The sequence below is a fragment of the Nicotiana tomentosiformis genome, chromosome 11 (genome assembly GCF_000390325.3).
Source record: "Nicotiana tomentosiformis chromosome 11, ASM39032v3, whole genome shotgun sequence".
Lineage (NCBI taxonomy): Eukaryota > Viridiplantae > Streptophyta > Magnoliopsida > Solanales > Solanaceae > Nicotiana > Nicotiana tomentosiformis.
In genome coordinates, this window is record NC_090822.1 from 67,896,041 (window position 1) to 67,915,679 (window position 19,639).

Consider the following 19,639-nt stretch of genomic DNA (forward strand, 5'->3'; position numbering starts at 1 on the left):
TCATTTCTATCACCAAAACCGAAACTGCCATGCACATTGTCATACCCCTTTATGGTCGACCCAATATGACCATTGAAATCTCTTCCTAGGACTAACTTCTCGATGTGTGTAATAACTTACATGACCTCGTCTAGATCGTTCTTGAATTGCCTTTTGACCTCCTCGTCTAAGCTCGCTTCGGGTGCATAAGCACTAACTACGTTAAAAGTAAGCTCTCCAACAACCATCTTGATAGCCATCAACCTGTTGTTCATCCTCCTAACCTCGACCACTTTCTCCCTTAATTTCCTATCAATCAAAATACCTACTCCATTATTACCCTGCAATGCTCCTGAGTACCACTATTTGAACCCATTTATGTCCTAACTTTAGTTCCCACTCATCTAGTTTCCTGGACACAAGCTATATTGATCTTCCTCTTATGGAGAATCTTCGCTAACTCTATAGATTTTCTCGTCAATGTACCTAAGTTCCAGGACCCAAATCTAAGTTTAGAGACTCTCTTGCTTCCTTACCACCCTAGCCGCATGTCCCCCGCCTCACCTGAGGGCATGCCCTTACTTACCATCATTCACCGCAACCACTATAATCTAAGGTATACTACACTTCCACTAACACTCTAGCTCGCGAGGAGTCTAAACGAAAAGAATAAAAACTAAGACTAAAATGCACCAACCGACAATACAAACAAACAGGCAAACAAGTACTGTATTAAACTAAGCAATTTATCTAAGTCACAAGAGAGAAGGCAAAAAAGAAGACAGGAGATCCGGAGGTACTAACTCCGGAAAGAAAGAACCTGGGTTATGGTCGTGGCTGTTGTAGCATTGCTGGAGCACCTTTCCGAGTCGATTTCCGGCCTTCCATGCACTGCTACGCGCCTCTACTGTCGCTAACTTCGCCAGCGCATGTGCCTCACGTGCTTCTTCTCTGATAACCGCCGGTTAGTTTGGTACCTTGAATACTTAAAAACACAGAAAGGGAAGAAGAAGGAAAAAAAAGACGAAGGACCGCAGAAGATCTGAGGGGCAGCTCCTCGGCTCAGATCTGAAGGGCGTCGGCGACCTTGAAGTGGGGGGGAGGGGAAGAGGATGGAGAAAGAAGGAAGAACGAATAGGAGGGGGGAAAGAGAAAGAAAAACATAGACGATTGGAAAGAAGAAGGGCAGCAAGTACGGGAAGAAGAAGGGTGGAAGGAAAGAAGAGGAGAGGGACAAAAAGAGCGGGGTTTACTTGGGTTTTTCGATGGGCGGTCGGTCGCAACGCAACGGGGGGAGGGGGGGGATGATTTGCTGTTACCAGCGAGAGAGTGTGTGTGTGTGTGTGTCAGAGCGAGGAGAGAGAGATGCGACTTTCTTGCCTTACGAAAAGAATTTCATTTTATTTTTTCAAAAGTATTTAAAACGCCGTCAAGTATCCTGCAGATGTGGACACATTGCCTAACGAGAAACAAACCCCCGCTCTCATGATTCAATCCTTTCGAAGAGATAGATTTTAATCCTCTATTCGGTCTAGCTGCCCCTCTTAGTGTCATCAGAGAGTTTAATCTCCTTACTCCTTACTGCTATTTTCTTTGAAAAAAAAGAAGGGGTTGATGTTCAAAATAATACGCTTGGTGGTATAAAAAACAATACATCAATTGGCGTATTAAATTACAGTAATATTAGCTAAATATGATTAAGAATACCAACAAAATATGTGATAAAGTAACAGAAAATTCTATACCAAGATTATTTCATCTCATCCCTCAAACTAAACGAGTTTTTAGAGTATTGACAAACGATTTGATTACACACTGTTTTTAACTTGAACAATATAAATACACTAGCATATTGTATAAAATAACTATATCTCAATTTCAAGCTGGCTGAAATATAAATTTATTGACTTTTCATCATTCTCCGTTTCTAATCATCATAATAAAAGCAATGGAGCTTTCTGAACTTAAAATGAAAAAGAAGGAAAATAAAAGGGTAGAGTAAAAGAAGACGTAATACGAAAGAAAAAACCAAAAACTAATAAAAGAGAGATTGAGAACAATTAATGAAGGGGGGGAGGGGGGGGGAGCTAAAAAGGGGTAGGAGTGTTAATGAAAAAATGTTTGCAATTAAAGCAGAGCTAGCTGGTGGTGGACGATTGCCATATTTGCATTTATTGCCGCCATTACTGACGGTGACGGCCCTTTCCTTCACTCCAAATCCCATTAATTAGTATCCACATAATGCCAAATCACAACTATTATTATTAATTAATAATAATAATATTATTTTCAAATTTCCCTTTTTATAGTACACCAGTTTTATGAATAAGGGCTCCATCTACTCACTCACTTGTTGCAGCCCATTAGTTTATTTATAAAAACCCTCTTTCCAACTTAAATTTCTTCTGCCCTTTAGATTTTTCAGAGTCCTTTCCTTTTCTCTATTCTCTATTCTCTATTCTCCGAACGATTTGTTGATGATGGCGGCTGAAGTTAGCTCTCTGGTTAGGATTATGAACGCAGCTGGTGGTGGTGGGTTGAATGAGTCATCGTCTTCATCATCTTCAGGGAATAAATCAACGGTGTTGATCACAAGGGACTTGCTCGGGGGTTGTCGTTCTCTTGATTCGAAGGAATTGGACCTCGACTTGCAGGTTCCTTCTGGTTGGGAAAAGCGCCTCGACTTGAAGGTACCGATCTCTCTGTTTTACTCCTATTTAACTTTCTCCTTTATTTTCCCTAAAGAAAGAAACTGATGATTGTTGCGTATGCTGTTGATTTCCCCTATTTTCTTTTGCAGATTCTGTCGTTTTGTTTAACTTGCTGCTACTTCCATGATTATTTGAATCAGAATTTATCATTCTTCTCAAATATAGTTCCACTCCGTTGGCATTAGCAGCATTTAGTAATGGAATTGATTAGGATATTTACAGAGGGAGTTTATCTTTCACCATAATGTCTATCTGATCTTAATTATCTTACCATATATCTTGCTAAATTATTCTCTGTCCCAATTTCAGATTTTGAGAGTAACTTTTTAGTTTTGATCGTAATTCAAACACAGTGTCTTTATGTTACATGGTCGCAGAATTAAGTACTCACGTTAAGGGCTAATTCTCTTCTGTATGTTTTCTATGTCCATTTTATTATTCTATGTATGTGAGGGAAACATGGTTAAAGCGCAACTGTTTTATCAGTATCCCCTTGGAAGTAAATAAGCTTTTTTTATGAAAAAATAATTTAAAGCATTTATGCTAGCTTGGCTTGGTTTCTCTGATGTTTTAACTTGAGAGTGAATCATTCCTTTAGTGAGCTATTTGATCATCTCATTATTTTGACACAGTGAGGTGTTATCTTTGTTGTGTTGTAACATGATAGTAGACCATTTGATTTGGTTTTCTATGTTTTTTCTACTGAGTCATGGCAATGGTGTAACTTTCTAATTGATAAATACGTTGTTCATTTGCAACAGTCAGGAAAAGTATATCTACAGAGGTGCAACTCTTCAAATTCTTCGTCGACGACCTTGGAACAGAAGCAACAAAACCATCAAACAGTTGGAAATCTTCAAGACCTTAATTTCCCTCCTGCATCAAAGCAACCCCTCAACCTCTTCGATGAACCCAACTTAGACCTTAAGCTGCTTCCTTCATCATCCACTTCACCATCATCATCTAGTTATCACAGTGTATGCACCCTGGAAAAAGTGAAATCAGCTCTGGAAAGAGCAGAGAAACAAACAACCCGGAAACGCTCAATATCAGTGTCAATGTCATCATCTCCAACTTCGAATTCCTCATCCTCAATCGTGGATACGGAGATTGATCAAGAGAACTTATGCCCTTCCCTTGCTGCTGGTTGCCCAAGTTGCCTTCTTTACGTGCTAATATCAAAGAATGATCCTAAATGCCCTCGATGCCATACTGTCGTTCCATTACCTGTGGCAATGAAGAAGCCTCGGATTGATCTTAATATATCCATATGAGAGTGAAGAAGCAAGAAATCATTTTGATATTTTTTGTAAAGATAAAAGATATAGTCTTGTAAGTTCTAGAATGGTATATACATGTTTCAAAGGATTGATGTTCCTTCTTGGTAGTGTAGAATATAAAATCACCAGATCCTCTCTGGGCTTGCCTGCCTTTCCCCCTCATTTATGTTGATTAATACATGCTTGAACATTATTCAATTTTTTGGCTGTCTGGATGTACTACTATATATATATATATATATATTTGAGGCTCCTGTTAACTGTGGTAATTTAGGCATGGTAATGGCCTATAATTGCTAGTGGTAGAACAGCCTAAGTCATGAATGGAATGTGCAGAAATTGTATGGCCATTTGCTGATGTTTGGAAATCCTGGCATTCTGACCATGCAGTATCTACGTGTGATTTTTGAATTGTTCGGAAGAAAGCTTGTATAAGATATGGAAGCCTTGCCTTAGATACGCAAATGTACATAATTGTTGGTATTTTTCTGTTAGAGGAAGGAGTTGGAGGAACTCATTGCAAGCAGGAAAGAGTATAACCACTTGAAGGGGTTTCTGTCATTAATTAATCTACCAACCATTAATGCACAGCCAAAGACTGGCCCTTGGTCTTAAATCGGTCTATCAAAAGGGTCTTCTTTATTTGCTCAATCCAAATTCTGTAATGCAATTCATTTCGAGATTCTGAGGAAATGTAGAGCAAAACTCTTATTTTATTCTTATTTCTACACTACAGTATGGAGAATATTAATTTAGAAAGAACATGATATTGTATCCTCGAATGTCATTGAAAATATTAATTCAGAACGACCATGAAATTGTTCTCACAGCATAGAGAAAGAGTATAAATTGTTGTAGGGTTTAAGGCTTTAATGGTCAGTACGCAGTTGTTTAATTGAACAAAGGGAGCTGGGACTTGGATCATTATCCATTTTGCCCTCGCGCTTTCTGAAAACTATGACTATTTAAGAGAGTATGTCAAACCAAAATAGTTTTGTAATCAATGATACTTACATTTCCCTTTCAAACATTAAGTACAAATACCTAATTTCTTAGAAAGAGCTTAAATCCTTTTCTTCAATCAAATTCGCTATTAATTTTTCTGGCTATATTTGAATGTGGTTGCTGGCTTGTTGCTCATGACGAATAGGGCAACTTTGGTTTTTCTCTTTTAACTTTATACCTAAATGTGTAGTTTTAAACTCTGTTTTTTTTTAATTGGGGTGACGCGACAATAATGTATCGTATTGTACTGTATTGTATCGTATCGCATCGTTTTATAAATACAACGCTTGGATAGACTGTATTGTTTATTGTTGTTAAATAATATTTTGTTATTTGGTTTGACTGTATCGTACTGTACTATAACGTATAAGTTTACTAAAATACCCTTAATTATTTTAAATATTTAATTTATCAAGAATTACAATGTTAACTATATTTTGGGATTATATTTATTGTTAACTAATTAACTGGGGATCCAATGTTAAGGATTTTTGTTTGTAAATTTCAATAGTTTATAACTTTTCTCGCAGTACTGTTTAATAACATTGTACCCTATGAAAGAGTAATTAAATTACTTAGTTATATATATTTGGGTATATATTACTTGGTAAATCACATTAGCAAATCATACTGATCATCAAGTACTTATGTTATACAAATAAGAATCGCCAAAATAATCATACATAATTTCAGCGTAATAGGAGGTTAACTACTCAAACAACTAGATTTAGTTGCAATACAATAGGAGAACTAAACAGATAGTAACTGATAAAAAATAAAGAAAAGAAGTACTTGTAACTTAAAAACAAGAGCAAAAACCTGAAGAAACGTTGATAAAGAAACGAATGAAGGAGTTGGCAGAACAAATATAAATAACACTTTGCACATTTGAAAACAACCAATATCATAAAGCTAATTGGAGATAAGGTAATTAGAATTGAAATTACAAATCAAAGTAGGTTATATTCGGGATGTTGTCGTTGAGAATTTATATAGGTTATTAGACTTCACGTAGAATTCTATTATAGAATTATATGAGAAAGAGGCTTTGCTATTATTTCAAATAAAAAAAGGTAAAGGGTAAAATAGAATTATAAAGTAATAAGTTAGGGCATAATTAGAAAGAAAAATTGAAAACGATCCCACCACACCAAATCAGTTGTTTCAAAAAAAGGGACTTTTCATTGTTTCGAAACAATGGATTTAATAATACAATACAACCAATTTTAACTAAACAATCAAAACAAACATTATTTTGGAAAAATAATACAATACGATACAATGGGTAACAACCATCCAAACAAGCTGTTAGTGTCTTCTTTAAATTTTGTTGAAATAAATGTGAAAAAATGTCATCAAAACAAAAATAAGGAAAAACTAATGAGTTGTAGCATTAAAAGACAAATATTCTTTTTATGGTTATTTTATGCTGGCGATGGTAAGGAAAATCGGGTAATATGTATTCTTACTTTAGTTTTTAACTAGTAAGATTAAATTAGTTGGTTTGATGTAAAGACGGTGCAAATAAATGTTTACCGTAGGATTGGTATGTACGCGCTATAGAATGAGTTTAGAGAGTGTCTGGTCTGGGAAACAGAGTTGGAGTGTAAAGAAAGATAAACCATTTTAACTGTGGATGAATTAATCTTAAAGCCAGATACATAAAAGGAGTTGCAATTGATGTGGGAGCCTGCGTATAGAAGACTATAATAAAAGCATTCTGCTTCATAAATTAAATGGTTGAATGGAGTTTCCATCCACCTACATTTAGAGTTGATGACTTGCTTCTTTGGTTCAACTTAATTGCCACATTTACTATACATTTTCAATTTTGCACCTAACTATCATTAAATACCTATCGTTTGTATCTTTTAAAACCACTCACACCTACCGCCTACTATCTTTCTAATGATCTCTATCTTCTTTTATCATATTTTTCACATTTTTTTTTTTTTTTTGCTTTTCCTACAAATTGCAATTATTTAAGATGGGTGGAGCATTTATTGATTTGCCAAATGAAATTTGGTCTCTGCCATTTGCTTATCAGTCAAAATCTTTTAAATACGCCGTGAATTTCTGCATTTATTATAGAGTAAATCCTAATGAATCTCTTTGACTTCTTAGAGTTAAGAAATTACTCCTTCACTTTTTCAATTGATGAAGAATCCCATGAGATAACGTTAATCATCATGTCACGTACAAACCATTTGAATACTTACTATTGCTCTTTTTCTTTACTTCTTAAAATTTGACCAACTAATACGCGAGAGACTCGTTAAATAACAAAAACGAACGATCTTTTTTCACACAATTGCCTAGTTGAAATAAAAACTGTGGTTAATTATGCTAAACCCTCCTATAATATAACTAAGTTTTGGATAAACCCCTTATACTTTAAAATCAAATATTTACACCCTATATATGTAATATAGAATACACCTCCTATGAGGTATATCTACAACTAAGTATATTAAAATATAATTATTAAAATACAAGTGAAATTATAAATAATTTTTAATTTATTTATTTTATGAAATTTAAAAAAAGGATAACTGTTTTTCTTGAAACTGTTTTTTTACATCTCTGATTAAAAAAGAGGATAAATATTTTTTGAAACGAGAAGCTCATAAATAAGAAATTAACATAAGTTACTTCATAAGATATACCAACTATTAGTAATAACTTCACTTCCACTTTAAACAAGCAAGCTACTTACTTATTTTTATTTGATTATAATAATTTATTATATAGAAAATTTTTATTGTTATTTTAGTTAATTTTTCTTCCGCTTCAAATTTATCTTAAATTTACTTCTTTAGATGAAGTTTTTAATACATGTAGTATTTTCATTAATTAAGAGGCTTCTTTGTAATTTTAATTTACTTTTAATAATTATATTTTAATATACTTAGTTGTAGATATACTTCATACGGGGTATGAGTGTATGATTTTTATGATTTAGGGGTGTAAGTGTTTGATTTTAAAATATAGGGGGTGTATTTTAAACAAGTTAAAGTATTATTCCTTCCGGATCCATATTATTTGTCATGTTTTCTTTTTGCATGCCCCTTAAGAAAATATTAAATACGAGAATAATTTGAGTAAGTTGTCCTTATTTATTGGTTGGCCTCAATTTAATACTACTCTTAATTTTGCCACATTAATCTCTCTCCATATTTAATTGAATAAGGGTAAAGGTGAAAAAAATAATTAATTTTATGTTAATTTTGCAAAATGACAAGTATTTTAAACCGATCATTTAATGTGACCACGGTTAGTAAAATGGATCGATTGAAATATTTTCCAGTCCGATAAGTTACATTACTGTTGTTTATCCGTAAAACGGTAGAGTTGAATTTATAGCATGGTTTATAGACAAGTGAATTGATTTGATCCAAAATGATAAATAAATTAAATAAAAATACTAGACTTAGTGTTGAAATTGAGATAAACTAATAGACAACTTGGTTCCAAGAACAAAGCTTCCGAAGACAGCAATAAGAGTATTGTAAAACGGAAAATAAAGTAATATTAAGCTTGAAATAATGTGTAGCATAAGTTTGTCAGGATATTCGTGCCTTAAAATGGCTGTTGAAGTCACTATTTATAGCTATACCTAGGGAACAAGGTCCTTGGATCAAGCCAATCTTAAATGATAATAATGGGACCATGGATGAATATGTAACGGCAGGCTATGAATGCCAAAATTCTCTATAACAAATTGTGTATTTAATACTGAGAAATATTCTTCATTGAATGTCTTCCGGTGGCAAATATTTGTTTGCCCTCTTTAGCAATATTCCCTTCGGGGTCTACCCGATGCCAACCGAAGTTGTTGTTCTCGATTTTGGTTGTCTTCCGTGTGTCCCCGGTTCCACATGTCACTCTACATTTGAGAATTTAATTTGAACCGATTTTACTGTTGTTTATCCGTAAAACGGTAGAGTTAAATTTATAATGTGGTTTATAGACAAGTGAATTGATTTGATCCAAAATAATAAATAAATTAAATAAAAATGCTAGACTTAGTGTTGAAATTGAGATAAACTAATAGACAACTTGGTTCCAGGAACAAGGCTTCCAAAGACAGCAATAAGAGTATTGTAAAACGGAAAATAAAGTAATATTAAGCTTGGAATAATGTGTAGCATAAGTTTGTCAGGATTTTCGTACCTTACAATGGCTGTTGAAGTCACTATTTATAACTATACCTAGTGAACAAGGTCCTTGGATCAAGCCCCTCTTGAATGACAATAATGGGGCCATGGATGAATATGTAACGACAGGCTATGAATGCCAAAATTCTCTATAACGGATTGTGTATTTAGTACTGAGAAATATTCTTCATTGAATGTCGTTCGGTGGAAAATATTTATTTGCCCTCTTTAGCAATGTTCCCTTCGGGGTCTACCCGATGCCAACCGAAGTTGTTGTTCTCGGTTTTGGTTGTCTTCCGTGTGTTCCCGATTTCACGTGTCACTCTACATTTGAGAATTTAATTTGAACCGAATTTATCCTATAGAGATAGTCCCCTACTGTCCGGTGGCACATCTTTGTATAAACGGGAAGTTGGTGAAGATTCTTTCTTGGCGGAAAATTTCTGAACCCCTTTTGAAAAGTTTGTGACGCTTGATTAGACACACATCTCTCCGCATTTACTACCCCGAGCACGTGTTACTCCACGATTTAGTAATATTTTTGTCGGTTCTCGAGGTAATCATGGCCATGATTTTAGCCGCCTATTCCTTTACTTATACACCACATTCTCCTTCTTTTACACTTAACAGTTTTACAAACTCTCACAATTTCGTTGCATTCAACTCTTTCCTGCTTTCATCCTTTTTGAATCTTCTTCTTCAAATAATTTTCTGCTGATCAAGGCTTATTTCACTAACTCTCCCAAGAACTCCGGTTTTCTCCTAGGTGGGGGTCCGACATAGAACAAATATAAAGAAATCAATGTTAATACTGACCCTCCTACAGTGAGCTCCATCATCCCCAAACGACTCAACACAGCCAAGGACTTCGAAGAAAAGTTTCCTTCTTCAAGTTCTTGCACTTGGGCTATTGATATATACCCTTCTTTCATTCGCCCTTCCAGTATTCCTGCTGTGAAGGAGGAATGTGATTGCCATGAACTGAACGTCATCGCTCCCGAACTGGTGGAGCGAGTAACCTTCACTAAGAAGGGGTTCACGTATATTTATATGTACCCATTCACTTTGGGTGCGTTTTCTTTGAGCGGAGGACTCGACCCCATGATTTTGGAGCTGTTCCATAACTACCAGATTAGTTTGGCACAGGTGGGCCCTTTGATGTGGCGAACAATGACCTGTTTACAGTGGATGTGCTAGGAGATGAAGGAGGAGCTCACCTTGGCTCGGATGATGAATCTCTATTCCCCCAAGATTTTCTGTGGAGGAGTAATAAATTTTAGAAAATGTGGACACCATGCTTTGTTCACCAGCATGGATGATGATAACGACCGTGGATGGATGGAGCGATTTTTCATTGTTGCCATGAGGAATATCATCCCGGCCACAACTCCATCTTTCCCTGAGTCCTGGACTCGTACACGTAAGTTCAAAGTCTGTCTTTTTTTCTAAAAATATGTTGTTTCATATCGTAGCGGATCTTTCTTCTTTTATTATCTCAACAACTCGGTGGACACCTCCAAGGGTTGAAGGCCTAGACCGGTGGGTTCAGAAGATTCTGGACATCACTACGCCTGAGACCGTCCGGTGGAAGGAACTGGCCCCCAAATGCGGATGAAAGGCCAAGAATCATGGTAAGTTGATTGATTTTGTCCTCATTTCATTTTTGTTCATAAGAAAATTTGTTAACCTCTCTTTTTGTTGAATTTAGGTCTCACGCAGGGTTCTGTTACCGTCCAAAAGGAGGATGTTTTGGCTGATACCGCGGAGGCTATGAGGTTGCTGAAGGAAGCTCTCACCCAAACAGGCGCCATCGGATCTTCTTCTAGTGCAAACGCTTCCTCTTGGAGTCCCTGACCGGAGAGCAAGCAACCAAAAAAGTGGCATTCTTCCTCGGTCGAGGGAAAGAATAAAAAGGTAAAGAAAGTCGCGCCTGAGCCAGCCGCAGTCACTGTGGTGATTGATGATGATGGGAAAGCTAGTGATGAAGGGTCTTCCATACAATGGAGACAACGTCCTTCATCAACTCAACAGAATGCTCAATCTAAAGAGCTTACAAACCCAACCGAGGACGATGCCCAAACGTTCTAGGGAGAGTTTGACTTGGTGGAGAATGCCAATTCTCCCTTTCCGATCCCAGCTGCTACTCCCGGTACGGTGAGGCCGAGTACCGGGCCTCTTCCGTTTTTAGTTGGTGAGCAACTAACAATCGACACTGCCTCCTCCGCAAGTTCTTCTCAACCCACAACACCATTAGCTTCATCTCCTTCTACGCCGACCATACCTTCATCACCAGCAACTGCTACATCACCCCCACCAGCCGCAAACACCCGAGAGGAGGATGTTCCTCCTCCCTAGTCCCCAGACCATGGGAATTTTGGGCACAACTATTCGCCCCCTTCTGTAGATCCCCATAGGAGGATGATTATCTCCCTCTCAGTATCTACCGAGTGCCATATGATGTCCCGGCAGGTGGAACTCGTCAATTACCTGAAGCCGCTGGCTTTAGAGAAAGATAAGAAGAAAATACACTCTCTTTCAGGGGAGTGTATGATAAATAATGCCATGCACAACGCAATAGCGATATTGTACTTGTTCTTTTTGCTATTTGTTTCTTCTCAATTTTCTATAATAAAGTTTCTAATTTGGGTTTTTGCTTCGCATGCCAACTTCATTGCTTCTGAGGGCCTTCAGAAATTGATCCTCGATAAAGAAAAGCTTAAATCCGAGCAGGATCAACTGTTGGCCGAGAGGGACCAAATTGTTGCTCGCCTCTCGGTGCTAGAAGCAAAAGCTGCTGAAGCTAGTGAGTTAGAGGCTCGACTACAACAGAGTGAGCAGGAATTGATGGCCCTTAGCCAAGAAGCCTCTCATTTAAATTTACAGTTTCAAGAAGCCAATGCTAAATGGTCTAAGGTCCAGAATGTTGTGCTTGCTGCCGCAAAGCACGATTCTGCCTCCATTGAGAAATTGAATAACTTGGAGGCAGCCTTGAACTCCAAAGCTGAAGAGGCTGCTACTGCAAAGGATAAGCGTGCCCAGATAGAGGATAGGTATAAGAGGATTCATGGAATATAATAAGGTTCATATAACCACTATCCGTGATCTTGACTTAGCCTTAGCACCGCGAGATCCGAGCGGGATGGCCTTTTGACCGAGGTTGAGTGACTTAAATCAAAACTCCAGCACCGAGAGAATTCCCTCATTATTGAAAAAATATATTTTATGTGTAGAATAAGGAGAAAAACCTTGGAAGAGGCCAAGCGGGCGTCATTGATATTGATGCCAAAATTGCCAAGGCCTGAGAGCTGTATTCAACCTCTCGAAGACGCCTCCCGACTCACCTTGATGCAACTAAATCTTCTGGTTTTGGTTTCGAGTTCTCAGGAACTGACGAGGAACTTGAAGAAGATAGTGATGAAGGCCAAGATTCCGAGCCGACGACAGATCTGTCTACTTCTCCTGGGTGCGTAGACGCTTTTCTTTCCCCGAATTCTGGAGTGATATAGTGATGGTAGGCCAGGAACTCATCTTTTTAGCTATATTTTACACTCTAATTACTACACTTTGATTGTATTTGAGCTTAATTATTAGTACTTTATACTTATTACGTGTGTTATACTATGTAGGATGTGATTTCGAGTGGAGAAACAAGTTTGGAGCTAAAATGAAAAATTTGGAGCTTTGAAGTCTGAGTAGAAGCGCATGAAATTAAGTCGGGATCACGTTCGGGCGATGACCAAGTCTGGATGTCAAAAAGTGAGAAAAATACACTATCGCACAACACTGGTGCAAAATTTCTACAAAGTGTAAAAATCAACTCTCTGAACTTCTCCACAGACGCACTGCGTTGGGAGGCGCACCATGCGCCACACATGTACAAATTTTACAGAGTATTTCTCCTATTTTGGCTTGGAAAGGATAGTTTCGTCCAAGCCCGTTCCTACATGGTATAAATACATCAAAAATACATTTTTGTAGGATCTTTGACCCTCGAAGCTTTGGGAGAGCATTGGAGGCTACAAGACACGGGATTTCATCATCTTTCCACCAATTCAATACGGGAGTTTGGATTGTAGCAATTAGATTGATGCTTTCTCACTCTTTAATTATATTTGTGATGACTTCCTTCATAATTATGGAGTAGTTTACCTTAGGGTTTGATATGATTTGGTGATTTGGTTGTTGTTTATGGATTTGATTACTATTTAATTGCTTGAATTTATTGGAGGAGCTTTAACAGAGTTGTGATTTTATTCTTTATAGTGATTAATCGAAAGAGGAACATCTTATTGAATATCATTGTAGCGTATGCCTTAGTTTATTTTGGTGATTCTTAGAAGTAATCGAGAGAGATTTTTGAGTTACTGTTTAAATTAAGATTGAGAAATATTCGCGAGAAGTTTCTCTTAAATCAGTCATGCCAATAGATTCTTGCAAGTTTCACCACACCTAACATTAGTTTATTTGAAAGATTTAGATTTAATCGAGAAAGGAGTCTGAATCGGAAGTATAAGCTAATCACCTATTGAATTCGTGAGAATCGATAAAACCTCAAGATTGAAATATAACATTATCATATTCAGAATAGCAACCTTGTACCTATCATGTCAAAACCTTATTTCTCACATTGATAAGAAACTTACTCTGCTAATCTCTAGTTCTTTGCAGTCAATTGTCAATTGCTTTACTTTAGTAGTTAATCGTAGTTCGTACTCATTCCAAATCAAATTTTGATCATCCTGAATAGCAGTTAAATAAGAAATTACTAGAGCATTATTTAAATCCAATCCATGTGGAGACGATAATTAAACCATACTATCTTTGATTAGCGAGCATCAATTTCGCGTTGTGTTTTGCGCTCGTCAAATTTTGGCACCGTTGCCGGGGATTGGCAATCAATATTGTTCAAATAGGTTTTGGTGCTAATTCAGGAATTTATTTTATTTTATTCTTCACAGTTTTCTCCTCCGTGTGCAGGCAACAGGTTAAGTTCGTTGGTATATGACTCGATCTTCTTCAAAAGAAGTAATACCCTACAAACTGGAGTTGGAAAAATACCTGTGGCAACTGAGAAATGAGAAAGAACTCACCAGGAAATTCTTGGGGCAATCCTCAACCCAAGAGAACATGGCTAAGAATGGTGAGCAGGTAGTTGATTTGGCTGCACGGGAAGCAGCCCTACAGGAAGCAACCGCATGGCCAACTGCTGAAGTTGCTCTCAGAGCTGATGAAATGGTTGACGAGAATGAAGGACGAAGATTCAACCTGAACCGACCTCTGGTTGAAGAAGAATTTGACAATAATATTCCCAGGCCTGGACGGTCATTGGGAGACTACGCCATGCCAGTTTACAACCAAGGAGTATCTAGTGTGCGATCCCCTCCGATCGCAACAAATAATTTTGAGATCAAGCAAGGGCTACTTCAGACCATTCAAAATAATTTTGTCTTCTGGAAAACCCAATAAAGATCCAAATACTCATTTGATGGATTTTGATGATATTATTTTCACGCCCCGAACCTGGGGGACGAGACCGGTACCCGGTGCCACACCTATCCTTGCATACCAACTTGTGACTAAGGGACTCTGAACATATAATGTCACACCTTGGCCATGGGTCACATTGCAAGACAATTTGCAAACGCTAACTAGACATCAATATAAAGCTGGGTCGACAAGGCCATCATAACTACTATAGCTGACAAACCAACAAAATATACATACAAGGACTACAAGCCCAACATACTGCACTAACTGACAGGATATGTCTACAAGCCTCTACTGATGGATGTGCTGTGATCGGGATAGGGCCCTGACCTACTTATAACATATATACATAAGATGTACATAAAGCTCTAGACCCGGAAACTCCGAAGGGCATGGAGCTTATCGATCAAGCTGAACTTAGGCAACACCTAATGAGGAGGTCTACCCGTCTGTCTGACTGAACCTACACGCATGAAATGCAGTGCCCCTAGAAAAGGGATGTCAGTACGAAATAATATACCGAGTATGTAAGGCAATATACTGAAAGTTGAAACTGAACTGATAGTATAATAACTGAAAGTAACTGAGAGTCAAAGATAATCTGAAGATATGCTTACCTGCTGATTCTGACCCAACTCTCTCAATATAGTAAGCAAGATAGTTGTCCGACCCTATAAGGCTCGGTATATATATAACTGCTCTGTCGTAGTAGGCTCGCTCATAGGTACTCGACCATACTAGGCTCTGTATCTCGGATAACTGGGCTCGCTCATAGGCGCTCGGCCACAGTAGGCTCGGTATATAACTTACCATCTGATCAAAGGTTGCCCAATAGGGCCCTACCCATCGATTATAGCTCGATGGTAATAAAAATATTGTAATACTGTATATATAGGCTCTCTGCTCTCTTGAATGGAAGAAGACAATACTCAATTGAATATGAAGTCCTGATAAGGAGAATACTGTAACTTATGTGACTAGGATAATGTATATAAATTCGGGATTATGAACTTCTCTTTATGCCTCGTTATTAAACATATGTAATTAAGAGATCATGCCAAAATGAAGGAAGGGATTAAACTTAACATACCTGAGCCGATTCTCTTGACAATCCCTTTAACACCCGTTGATTGTGACAACACGTAACGACGGATCAAAGTAGGGAAAAATCCGTATGATATTCTTGAGAAAGATTGCACCGTACTCCCTTAAAATTGCAAAATCTCACATTGCTAAGGTGCTAAGAAATCTCGTTGGAATTTTTGTTTCAAGAGATTCACGTTACTGCTACATGAATTTTTGTTTCAAGAAATCTCGTTGGATTCACGTTGCTAACGTTGGAATCCTTGTATGAATTGGTTGAAGATGTTATGAAAAATCCTCACGTTACTTAAGAATGGATGTATGATTCTCATGTTCTTAAGACTTACAATGTCTCTCTTTTAAAAAATGGATATGTGACTCGTGTTCTTAAGACTTACCAAATCTCACATCTCTAATCTTGCCACATATATAATGACTTAAGAGTCACAATTCTTGGGGTGACTGCTGCCACGTGGGGGGGGGGGGGGTCTAACCTTATCCAATTCTTTAATTAATCATCCAATAATTCCTTAATTAACTAGGTAATTTCTCATTACTCAATAATTGACCAATTACCCACATAATTAAGAATTATCTCAAATTACTTAAAATACTACTCACTTTTAACACACTTTATACACCTTATAATCATGGTCATGTGGTACCTTGTATGACACTAGTCCATAAATACGGGGTATTATAGCTTGGACCGTATTTTATCCCAAATTGCCAAACTTCGACGAAACTCATTTCCTTCGATTGACTTACCCTTTCTCCTTCATGAATTTACTCATCACATATTTGAAATAGCATAATGCTTATAATCTCCAAATAATCTTGTCCTTGAATTAAGGTCAATTATCTTATGACAATTTTACGTATAATACTATAGGGTGTAACATCGTTGTAATATAATACTGCGGAGCATAACATCATCGTAATGTAATACTACAGGGCGTAATATTGACGTAATACTGTGGGGCGTAATATCATTCCCCCCTTTGGAACATTCGTCCTCGAATGTTGACTGATTCACTTATCATTCTCTTAACCCATAGCCCTTGCGAATACTTTAATATTCTCTTTTTCATTTAGGCAACTGTTCTTTGAATAACTCCAAAGGCTCGGGCGTTCCTCCCTTTAAGCCTCTTTCTCACACCACGACTTATAGTCGGAATCCTTCTAATCTTGTAACTGCTGCTACCTTTTATCATGCAGCCTGTACGACTCTAACTTTGTATGTGCGCCTATGCAATGCTTCTCTCCTCTTTCCTCCAGCTCTTAGCCAATCTCTTGGCCTCACTTCTGAACATATACAAAATTATGTCAAGCTATCCCTCTGGGCGTCATTAGTTTTACTACATCTAAGTAGGCCATACTATACCATAACTCTTACTTTGATTTGTTGTTACTGAGGTCTGCGACCAAACTCCAGGCTACTCTCGTTGCTTATCCTATATGCATAAAGCTAAGTCTTTTAACGCTTATTCATTACTGTTCATTTTAACACTGATGGCCTAATCTCATCTCGTACTTTGTATCTTTTATCCATCCATTATCGATTCACCTCAATGTTGATCTACAATCTTCCATTGATAACTTGAAACTTCTTACGTAATACATTTCCACTAGGGCTTATGTTGGATCGAGGAATATTTGAAGTGATTTTCCTGATCCACTTAGGGGCGATTATGTACTTTAATAACCGTATTTCATAGCATCCCAATGTGATTCACTTATGTGGGTATTTTAATCCTGTACAATTCTTCAAATCCCTTTTTTTTCTTCTTCTTCAAATCATTACTCAATCGAAGGCCCAAACGTCATCCCTTATTTGTCACAATTACACCCTCATTCTATTACCAGGGCAGCATTCCATCTGTTCTAAATGCTACTAGTCTTAGACTCCTTTGAGTTCATTCAGGCTATGCTGAGCTTTCTACAACTTAGAGAAACCATCAGCTCTTTTTTTTCATGGACTTAATACTGAGGACTTATTCATCCTCATCACCTTCTCACTCGCCCTTTCTTATCCTTACTCCTGTCTTCCTAAAACCTTGTTGCTTTACCATACTTTAGCTTGCGATCGATTTCCTTATGTTTTTCTGGAACATCAAGCGAGACATCACATCGTCTCTACTCTTCTTTTACTCTCTTAACTAGACCTCTCGATACCTAGAAACCATAGGCTGGAAGATATGCCACTGACGATGCCGCTATCATTCCTGGATATTGAATCCCCGCGCTTCTAGCCTTCTACCCGAAGTATGGACTATTCACAACTTTCTGCATTTTAGTATCTCGTACATTGTTTGCCTATACCTTACTTACCTTAAAGTCTCGTATCACATCTTCTATCTCTTTCATGACCTCCCTTCCACATAGGTATAATTCACATCCACAACTTGAATTTCTATTATAATACTTGCACCTCTTTACATGATTTGGTGAGAGCTTCATAATGACTTTTTATGAGGCTCGTACTTTTCTAACTGGTTTTATCGTAGAGCTGTTATAAAATATGGCTAATGTATTGTCTCTCTTGTATCTCTGATATTAAGAGTGATTCCGCAATATTCTCAGTCACGATGTCCATAATTTTCTGGGTCCAATAATCAAACTCCTGATTTACTTAGTTGATGTAACTTTTTAGTTTCCTCTGATCAACCTTTATATAGGCTTAAGCTATCTTCTGACCTGCGGTTCTTGGTATTAGTTATTACTTTAGCCTTTCATGGACTCTATGGAATATCCATGATACAATCTTCTAACAATTCAATCCTTTATCTATGACCTGGGCTCAATTCTTTCTTTTAACTTATACCGGAATCTTCTACGGCTGTATAATTATCAACATACATGCCACATGGATAATACTACGAACTCTTAAGTGTGTTCATAACGTAACTAACTCTGGATCATTGATCGAATAAATCCTTTCGTCCCTTCTCAGCTTTCTTTAAACGAAAGCTATTACATTTTTCTGGTCTTTTTGCCCCCTCTTTGCGTGCATGCTTAGCTTATCTTAGTGCCCACGCATATTGGAATTCCATACAACTCTATGATCTTGAATATCACTTCTGATTTTACTTCCCATTCATTAGCCACGGTAGGTGCCATCTTCTCATGGAGTGCATATAATGTTGTTGTGAGACTGTTGTTACATGACCATTTCTTCTTTAGGTCACTGTGCTTAGGTTGAAACCTTCTTTCTTATTTCCTCAGCTAGTTTTTCATTGTAGTACTTAGGGGAGACCCACTGACTCCTCCACACTCATGTGCTCGTATGGTTGTTTCTGAAGTTTTGACTGTCTTCCCAGTGGGGCTTTCTTTAAATTTCCATAACACTCATACGATACCTTTAACTACTCCAACTCCTATCTGAATATTTATCAAGTATTATAATGACATTACTGCGAGGCTAAATTCACTATATTGGGTTTTAGTATGTTTATCTTGCATGATCTGCTAATTCGTCTGTAACCTCCTGTCTAGCCATAATTAGGCTCTTCCTGAATCAACTACCAACTACTCGTTGACCCATTCTCATATCAATATTCCGCGTAATCGTTCTTGAGTTATTTCCTTGTCTTAACTTATATCCTGTACTGGCTCTTTATCTATCAATAATATCTCGGGCAGGAACCCTTTCTTCCTTTCTTTGACGTCGTATTTGCATAATGTTTTGGAATCGTAGCATATCTGTAGGATTTGAATAAGTGCAATCTCATCCCTTTCTCATTTTTTTATCGCATTCTTCCTTTACCATTCCATAGTTACTAGAACCACTTAATTCTGACTTAATGCCACATCACTCCATATCCCCCCCTTTATGGGAGTACTAAGATTTAGTGCTACGATGATCTACATATAGATGTTTTACCTCTTTGTCTTTGGCTTCTTTTCACATCATAGATGACCCTTACTCGCTTTGCGA

At 37.3% G+C, this 19,639-nt stretch overlaps 1 protein-coding gene across 1 annotated transcript; it reads left to right on the top strand.

Moving 5' to 3' along the window:
* Nucleotides 1–2,289: 2,289 nt before the first annotated feature.
* LOC104094228 (protein CURLY FLAG LEAF 2) lies at nucleotides 2,290–4,168 on the top strand. The gene is made up of 2 exons (XM_009600103.4): nucleotides 2,290–2,669; nucleotides 3,452–4,168. Exons 1-2 carry the CDS (start codon nucleotides 2,457–2,459, stop codon nucleotides 3,962–3,964), a joined length of 726 nt encoding a protein of 241 aa, XP_009598398.1. The 5' UTR covers nucleotides 2,290–2,456; the 3' UTR covers nucleotides 3,965–4,168.
* Nucleotides 4,169–19,639: the final 15,471 nt, after the last annotated feature.